This window comes from Meleagris gallopavo, assembly GCF_000146605.3.
Source record: "Meleagris gallopavo isolate NT-WF06-2002-E0010 breed Aviagen turkey brand Nicholas breeding stock chromosome 5 unlocalized genomic scaffold, Turkey_5.1 Chr5_random_deg7180001718219, whole genome shotgun sequence".
Taxonomy (NCBI): domain Eukaryota; kingdom Metazoa; phylum Chordata; class Aves; order Galliformes; family Phasianidae; genus Meleagris; species Meleagris gallopavo.
The window spans coordinates 1-9349 of NW_011095712.1; the positions used below are offsets into that span (position 1 = coordinate 1).

General features: G+C 40.5%; 1 protein-coding gene and 1 long non-coding RNA gene across 2 annotated transcripts; one reads left to right on the forward strand and one right to left on the reverse strand.

Annotated features, from left to right (window-relative positions):
- Positions 1-177: 177 nt before the first annotated feature.
- On the reverse strand, positions 178-8570 carry LOC104909205 (switch-associated protein 70). Its single transcript, XM_010726352.3, has 6 exons — positions 7417-8570; positions 7063-7170; positions 5379-5545; positions 4434-4632; positions 2847-2943; positions 178-1956 (listed from the first exon to the last, which is right to left on the reverse strand). The coding sequence occupies exons 1-6, from the start codon at positions 7480-7482 to the stop codon at positions 1847-1849; spliced, it is 747 nt and encodes a 248-aa protein (XP_010724654.3). The 5' UTR covers positions 7483-8570; the 3' UTR covers positions 178-1846.
- LOC116217589 lies at positions 1303-3991 on the forward strand. The gene is made up of 4 exons (XR_004162287.1): positions 1303-1399; positions 1878-2174; positions 2686-2801; positions 3773-3991. It is a non-coding gene; the product is annotated as an uncharacterized LOC116217589 (long non-coding RNA).
- Positions 8571-9349: the final 779 nt, after the last annotated feature.

The window sequence follows — 9349 nt, forward strand, 5'->3', positions numbered from 1 at the left end:
AAAAAAAAACGCACACAACATTTGTCCAAAATAAAGACTGTTAGAAAAATTAACAAGTTTGGCCCCAGAAGGCGTACGTATACCTTCTGCTCTCCATGAGAAGTGCTGGGCAGTTATAAATACTGTTCCTTTTTATCTAGCAAAGTTTAACAATGTATACATTAGTATTTCTATTACAGTTTTTTTTTTCTACATTTTTTCTGTAAACAAGATCAATATAAAACTGCCTTGTTAGCCAGCTTAAGAAACTATTGCGTTTCTGTACAGTAAATACAAGTAGGACAATCCTGGATTTTCCTTCCATTTTCATCAGCATTCAATTTACCAAAACATTAAAAAGATTTCAATTAGTACAAAAATATAATCAGAGTAAATGTCTGTGAAGATTTCAGTATTTGAGTGAGTCCTAGTTAACAGGCAATGAAAATGCTATCGAGTTCTGAATCTGAAGGTCTGTCTGTATAGCTTCTGCTTTTCTGAGAGCTGAGCAGCACAGTGCTGTGTCCAAAGGCACTGGTTATCCATCTGAAATGTTCACATCTTATTTACTAAGGGTAATTTAACGTTGAGCTGAATGAAAACCACTGTGTTTGGTCTATGTGCAAAGGCAAAGCTGATTAACAAACCACACCAGTGGGCATCTGCTCTTCACGAGGCAGGACTTACTTTTCAGAATGCCTGTAGAACTTAGCAAGAACTGTGACTTCAGTTAGACCTCAGTCTGGTGTGGGTGACCTACTGGGCAACATCACAGACTTGTTCCTTCCCTGCAGAAACAGAAATTCCTCTCTTGTTCTCTGCAGAGAAGTTTAAGACTCAATGGAAAAATCTTCATTACCAGTACTGCTGAAATGGATTGGCAGGAATTATTTTTTCTGTAGCAGTACTGCTACTGACTCATCATTTTTATATCAAATTTAGTTTTCATCTTCCATTTTTCTAATCTGGCCTCTAATAGAGAATAAGACAAAATGGAGTGCTACAACTATAGGACTGGTCACTGCATCAACAAATGTTTTGCATATAAACGTAAGTTTGATGCAGATATTTCATCTCTGTGTATCATCATGTTCCATTCGTGCACTCCAGAAAAATCTCTAAGCCAAAAGTGAGCATCTTTTAAACCATGGACATGGTTTTCCAAGTTCTTAAATTCTTTTTTAACCCAGCCTCAGATACGGGGAATGACAAGATCAATCTTGAATTACTGCTTTTCCTAAATGTTCTACAGCAGCATTCTGTATATGCCTGTTTCCAATGCTTTTATGTGCATTCCTGCAGAGGACAGCTCAGAGGAGCCAGGAACCAGAGACAGCGGGCACCCAGGGATGAAGCCAGCCACATGAAGAGCAACAGGCAGACAGAGGAAAAAGCAAAAAGAGACTGAAAGGAAGGAAAGGTAATGCTCTGGACAGAGTCCACAGGATTGACTTATCCCATGTTTATGTTATACTAACTGAACCAGTGTAGCAATTGCTTCCCTTGCTGTTTGAAATGAGTGATGGTGCCTGATGGGTTAGATGCTGCCTGTTTGTTACAGGCTAATATAGAAACCACCGTGTCACAGCCTACACTTAAATAAAAAATCTTCAGTGGAAAAGTCTTGCATAAAGAAACAGAATATCTGTTAAGGCGAAGGAAAACAGCAAGTACTGCCAGACAGCACATAGTGGTGTAGTTACTGAGCTCTTAGTAGACACTTCTGCGTGGTAAACAGTATTTCCTTTGTAGAAAGGCCCTCCTGCTGAGTAAACTAGCATCTTCAAAAGAGCAATAAGCTGTTCTGTGCAAAGCAGAGTGAACAAAGGTGGACTTCTGTTCACAAGCAGTATGTCAGCTATTGTCATTACTCAGAAGAGGCTTTTTTCCCTTTCCAGCTCTTTTCTCTTTGCTCCAGTTCAGCTTCAGTAAAGGCTGCCGGGCCCCAGTTTGTGATGAGGTGTGGATTCTTGGAGCCTGAAAGACAGAGTGCATTGAAACAAGAGTTTCTGACAGTACCACCACTCCCACAGCAGCAGGGCAGTCTTGGGATGATTCGGTCAGTGCTCCATGGTTGGGAGCCGTCCCAAAGGCAGCCCAAGGAGCCACCTAACTGCAGCAGGAGGAATGCCTGGGACACAGCAAAAGTGCTTCAAGGGAGTGGTTCCCAGCTGCAGTCTCAGCCTAAACATCCAGTAAGTGGTGAAGGTATCTTTACTTTGTGTTTTTGGCAGTCCACATTCAGGCTGACTCTGTTAAACACTCAAACATGCCATGTTCAGGTTGATCCTTGCTTTGTTTAAATATAAATAATAATACAATGCAATGCTATAATAATGTAAATATTAGAGACAGTATGATCTAATGCAGTACGTTGTATCTTAAGATCAGTACAATATTGTGATGCAAAGTAGTAATATAATGTAACAATTATTGCATCACATCACATCATATCCCATATTATGATATAATGCTAAAAAGGAAATAGTTTTAGCAAGGCCAGTAGAGTAAAGACTTGAAAAGGTTCTTACGTTTAATTTTGCACATATTTAACACTCTAGGTATGGGGATTTCATAATGGCCCTTCTTAAAGCAACTATAGCTTTTATCTACTCCTACTAATTTAATAATACTAATTTATTTTAAGTATGCAGAGTTTCTTCAGAACCATGTAGGTTCTGAATGCACAACAATCCTACCACTCAGAGAGAAGATCCTACTCAGACCAGCAGTTCTGACAATGTAGTATTTATAGGCTGTAGAGAAGCCAGTAAGCTACAAGAGAAGGTGGCCTTGAATACACAGCTGGTTGATGCACATACGTGAGTACAATGCTTTCGTGATTTTAATGTTGATAACTTATTTACCTGGCTCTATTAGTCGAATTAATCCCTCGTGATGAGCTACTTTGTCTTTCCAGCTCCTGGTGTTATTAGCTGCCGTTTCCAACTTCTTTTTAACCTCCTGAAATAAAGCATAGCCCCATTTAAAAAATGAAAATAACGTTATTATATTTATACAAAAATAAACATTTTCAATCTAACAACTGTACCATGCTCTGTCAGGCTGCACTGCTCAGTGTGGACAGGGCTGTTCCATTTCAGACACGCTCACTCATTTAGTCAGTCACTGGCTACATAAAAGTAGGTCATCAAACCAGAATCCAGCAATTACTGAGGCTGTAAGATGCCTGTAGCTGTGTAACTACAGCTACTCTTCAAGAAGATCAAAAACATACATAAACTGTAGTTTAGTACAAGTTGTGTTATATTTAGTAGTACTGTGATCTAATATCAGCTACTGAATACATCTCACAGTTAGAAATCATAACGTGATAAATGGAACAGACTGCTGCTGATAGCCACAAGCAAGAAAGAGAGATTCTTCTGTGTAAACTGGTCTTTTGGTCAATTCTAAATAGAAGGTCGGCACGATAAATTATTTCTAAAGTAATGTGAACTACTGCACTCCACCACTTCAGATTTACTGCTTGTTTTTTAATTCTCTTACAGTCAGCCATTAGTAGGAGTAGTAAATGACACTGCATATACAAAAAAAAGCTGAATATTATCTGAAAGTAACACTCAGGATGAGTTAGATGCAGCTCCAACATGGTACGTCGTAAAGTGGCCAGAAATATTCCACCTTGGAATCACTGCACTATATCCTGTGCCAGTCCAGACAGCTCCATAGTCTGTCCTTCACAGAATCTAACTCCAAGGACACAATGACAGCATAAATATACTCCCAATTAAAAAGAAATCTCACTGTTTTGTTTTCTTGACCTAAACAGAGGCAGAGTCGACACCTCTCCAGCCCTACGAAGTACAGAGAAATACAGTCTCAGCACTCTCGGATTCTGAGAAATACTTCACATTTCTTCTATGAGTACAGCTACTGGCCTAAATAAAAAAATGCTCAGCAAAACAGAGAACAGGTCTGGCATTTGGGAGACCAGGCACTGCTACACATTAGAGGATCTCGAGTCATTCCTTGCCATTCTCGATATCAATTCAGTGCTTAAGTACTTCCAAAGGAACAAGGCCTTACAGGTGCACAGCAGTATTTCACTGGTAGAAGACACTGTCCCACTACATCATCAAAATATTGCAAGAATAACTAATTCAGAAGCATCACATTTGGTTATGACAGCAATGGGACTGCATACAGCAACAGACAGACACATGACGAGTATTTCAGGCTGTGACTGAGCTGGCTTGCATAGGCTGAGGATAAAAGAATAAAGGAGTGGTATATTTTAAACCTGTCCTCTTTTTCAGATACATGTACTGGTCTGTGGCAAAAAAATAAAAATAAAATCACATAACTACCCAACTTGTTCTTATCTTGTGCTTTACTAATCCTTAAGCAGGCATGACATTGAGGAACTTCAAATTCAGTTAAAATACTGCATACCTGGCCAACAGGAGAGGCTGATAAACAAAATGGCTCACCTCATATTGCTCAAGGGCCTCTTTCCTTTCCAGTTCAAGCTGTTCCAGTTGCTGCATAGCAACCTGAAGAGCCTGTTCCTTTATCATTCTCTGGTTTTCTAGCTCCTGCTTCTCTGCTTCTGTCATCTGAATGGTCTGTTGCTGCTTCAAGTGCCATTTTTCCAGTTCAGCTCTCTTTGCTGACTCCTCTTCCAGTAATCTGCAATGGGGATTATGGTGTTAGCTGCACTTTACAGTAAGCTGTAGCCATTACATAGCATACACAGAGGAGAGCCATGCTAATTATTTTCTTTCTTGGAAATTTTAATTAAAAATAAAGTCAAATATTGAGAAGCAGAGAAAATTTACTGCTTCTTGGCTTGTCTTCAGTGTGGCACTGAAAGTCACTCCAGCAGTGCAGCAGGCTCACTGCTACAAAAGGCTATTCAGAAAATTCAGTCAATGATGCAAATGCAAAACACTGAAAACCAAAGAAGAAACAAACGCATGAGTTATCTTAATTGTCTGGAGAAGACTAACTCCATGAAATCACAGAAAGTGAAGCTCATACACGTAACAGAAGATTTAACCCTTTACCAGTTGAAATACAACAGCAAGCTCTATTCACAGCTGCTACTTTATAAAACACACAACTGAAAATTTGTACAGAGTGACGACAATTTTCAAGTGTGGACAGGCACAATACATTGTGAAAAGTAAGTGAGCCCGCTCTTCTGAAGTTACTGAGCACTACCCCTGTTAGGGGCTAATAAAAACATATATAAAAAACATGTATGCCAATTTTGGCTTTTATAACTTAACAAAAGAAAATCTCCCGTCTTTACACTTTATTTCCCCTTCCCAGCACAGTGTGCAAGATGCAAACAGTCTTCAAAAGCATGGCACAGTTGGTTATTAGTGCAGGGGAGAGGGAACAGAAACATCACCACTGGGTAAAATACATACCTGGCTTGAAGTTTCCTTACAGTCTCTTCATCCTGACGTGCCTGTTTCTCAACCTCCAAAGCTTCCTGGAGCTGCTTATACATCTCTTCCAGTTCACGTACTCTCTGTAAATACTGTTCCAGTTCAGACGATTTCTGAGCGACTTGCTCTTCCATTTTTTGTCTCACCTAGCAGCATAAATTGAGGACATGTGAGAGTTACCATTCAATTCAGGTTTCCAATGATAAAGGAAGTACCAGGTTTTTCTCAGATGGCATTTTCAGAGAGACATTTTCCTGCAGCCTGCAGAGGAAGACCGATCAAAGAGAGCCTAGAGCTGCAGCTGTGGATGGTCATTTACACTTTCTCACTGCATGCTTCACAGGATTCTTACAGTGGTTTAAGCCCATCTTCAGTCAGTTTGATCATGAGACTTAGTGTACAGTGTACAGATACACACTAAACAGAAGGAAGGAAAAGCTTGCAGAGTGCCTGGACACAAAGGTGAGGGCACCTTAATTACACTTTTTCAGCTCATACAGCTGGATGTATGTATATCCATATCCATGTATACACATCCATATATGTATGTATACAGTGTGCAACAGCAAAGGGTTGGAAGTCATCTGGGGAGGCTGACTTAGCTTAGAGCAATTACTGTACCCAAAAAATGAAGGTAAGGACTACAGAAAAGTGAAGGAGAAGCTGCGTATCCACAGCATCATCCCACCTTGCCCCATCACTGACCAGAGCAGGAAATGAAGGGTACTGCAGCACCTGATCTGTCCCGCTCAGCTGGGAACAACAGCAGTCAGCTGTCATTAAACAGAGAGGAGAAAGTACTCAAAACTCTGCAGTTAGTAATGCATAACACTTCACAGAAGGTGAAGCACTGCTCCTGGCGCCAGCAGGAAAAACTTGCTTTCTCTTGTGGTAGAACAGTGTGTCCTGCTCCACTGCTGCTCTCCCTGGGCTAACCTAAATCTCACTGACCCAGAAAGCCATGGTGTCCAGCAATGCACGCTCAGTCCATAGCACAGCACTACACACACATTTGTCCTGAGGTGTTACTGCATAATTGCACTGACAAGACTACTTCTATTTCTTTTCCGCAGCTGACAGAAGAGCCTGTTAATGCCTCACTAAATCCCTGAAGACAGAAGAATTAGTTTTGGAAATCCTTGTCCTGGATTATAAGAACAGCATTTTAATGCTGCAAGTCTTCCTCTCATTGTGCTTGTGGGTAGATAAATACAGAAGAACCAGCAGTGTGAAGAAAGGAACAGTTTGGGGAATATAATCAATTCAGAAAAATCCTAAAATGCATTTTAAATTATGTCTTTGCTCATTTTCTATATATATACACAACATGAACTAGCCTCAGTATCTCCACCTGTACAAATAAGGAAGGATAAATTCAGCCTGCATTTATTTTGTCAACCATTCATTCTACTTGTGATTTTCCAGTAATACTGAAGCTCTGAATGTTGCGCAAATCGTGGAGCTGTTTCAGTTTTTTATTCCCTTGTAAAATTATTTTATCCTTACGTCTCTAATAAATGTAATGCAGACTGCATGCATTCTCCAACCTCCTGCAAGTTCTGCTGAAACCTTTTGGTGACTGTGTCTGAGGGACGTCACTGCTGAGCGCGCTGACCACAGCCTGGAGTCGCAGCTGGCACCACTCGCTGCAGGAACCACTCACCATTTTCTCTCTCTCCAGCTCCAGACTGAAGCGATCCTGTAACTCAACTTGGGTCTGAAGCCTTTTCTTCTCCTCCTCGGCAGCACGGGCAGCTGCTGCTTCCAGTTGCTGGAAGGGAAAAAATTAGGAAAAAATAATTTATCAAAAGTAAACCGTTTGGGGATATGGAATTCAATTATTTTTTTATTTTTTTTAAAGAAGCCTTCCAAAGCATTAAGGCTTCAGCTGTTATCTTTGTTTTTCTTTTTAATGTCTGAGCCTATTCTCAATCTCTAAATATCAATTTTAGTCTTACTACTGCGAGACAATTTTAAATTTATAAATAATAATAATTAAAAAAAAAAAATCGACTACCAGATTTCCTCCACGTTTCCTTTGAGATCTCCATGACAAAACCAACAGAGAAGGAAATACAGCCATGTCTATTTTGTTTGGGGCAGAAAACTATTACAGAAAACCCCATTCCAGGCAGGACTGCACAGGAGTTCAGCAACAGTGAAAACACGCCAGCATGCACAGAGTTCATACAGAAAGAGGGAAGCACTAAATTGCCATGGCAAAGCAGAAGCACCATAACAAGAAGTGATTGTGCTATCATGAATCACACCCCTTTAACATGCCATAAATTGCCATCTAAGGTAAAAAGAATTATAGATAATCACCAATTGAAACTGGGGGAAAAAAATTCTTATCAAAGCTCACGCAAGAGAAACAGCTGCTGGGACCTTCACAACTTCTTGCAACTTATTTAACAGGGGTTTTTTTGTTTTTTTTTGGCATCTTAGTTTCACAAATAAAGATTGCTATTGCATTTATTCTTTTCATCTTACTTCAATAGCACCTACTTTCAGAGTGCTGGGAGGGCTGGAAATGTACAAGCACCAGTCAAAACATTAACAGCACTGGAAACAAAATAACTCTTTCACAGCATTTTCTAAAGAAACTTATCTGATTCATGGGAGAGAACAGAAAACAAGTGCCCTTTTTTAACACGCTAGACTGGGGAGTTAACTGCCACAGACCTTCAGCAAGAGAGGGACACCCATCATTAGATGAGCTGAGGGGAAGGCTCCCAGTTTCTTTTTAAGCTATAGAACGCAGTATAGAAATGCTCTCTTTTGAAAGGCTAAAACGATTCCACCAGTCTTATGGGAGTATTTATCCCTCCTCTGTCAGAACATCAGTAAGCCTACAATCGTGGTCAAACCCAAGATGCTATTTAAGTGAAGTTTCCTTCCTCACGTTCTAATTAAACAAACATTGCCAGACAGAGTAAACATGTGCCAGGCTTTTGCCACAGCTCAAACAAACCGCTCTCAGCAGCAGCTCCCTGCTTTCCTTGCAGAAACCTGTGTGGTGCCTGGCCAGTAACATTACCTGGATATCACAGCAGCTATGGGGTTTAGGGAGAAGTCCTACAGTGTGAGGAGGGGAAGGGCAAGAAGAACACATTACTCCAGCAGGAGTTAATACAGCCCCTAAATCCCATTCAAGACCCCATACTGAAATAGCAAGGGTGCACAAGGCTTTTGCACGCTCTCTTGGTAAGAAAACTTACCTCAGTCTATTCAGCATGTGCATCTCAAAATTCCATTTTACATTATGAAAAAAGGTCTATTTTAGACAAAGGCACCTCTATTCTTCCGACAGTTTTTAGAGCAGGAGCTATCAAAACAAAATCCGGTCTCAGTGTGCACTTTGGCAGCTCTGTGTAGGGCTGGCTCTCAGCCACCTGCAGCAAACCAAACTCAGAGCCTGCCAAAACAATTCCTTTTCCTGAATCGTTTACAAAGACTTTTTCTTGAAGAGTTTTGATGTTGTGTTTTTTTGTTTTTTTTGTTTTAAACTAATCAGTTTAAATTCTTCCAGCATAGTAGCTCCCAGATAATTCCTCCTAGCCATAGTGCAGTATTTATGTCAGAGACCAAATTCTTTTCCTTGAGAAGTCACTTCAATCCCACCCACTTTAAAAGATGATCCTTTGCCTCGGCTCCTGTTGGTTTACCCCTTGTGATTTCAGAGAGACATCCTGGAGCCTGTCAGCATCCTGCTGCTCCCTCATGAGTGCTCTCCTATCGCTTTCCCCTACCAACTCCCCAGGAAGACAATTACACATAAAAATCCATCCCTATGATCTCTTAACAGGTGCATTTCTTACCAGTGTATCTGTAAGTAACACAGGCTACCCTGGGAAGCACATCTGGCATTACACATTGCATGCATGTGGTGTATAAGGGTAAAATGGAATTTAGAAAAATGGTTTTCCGCTGTCAGATTCTCCTTTAAA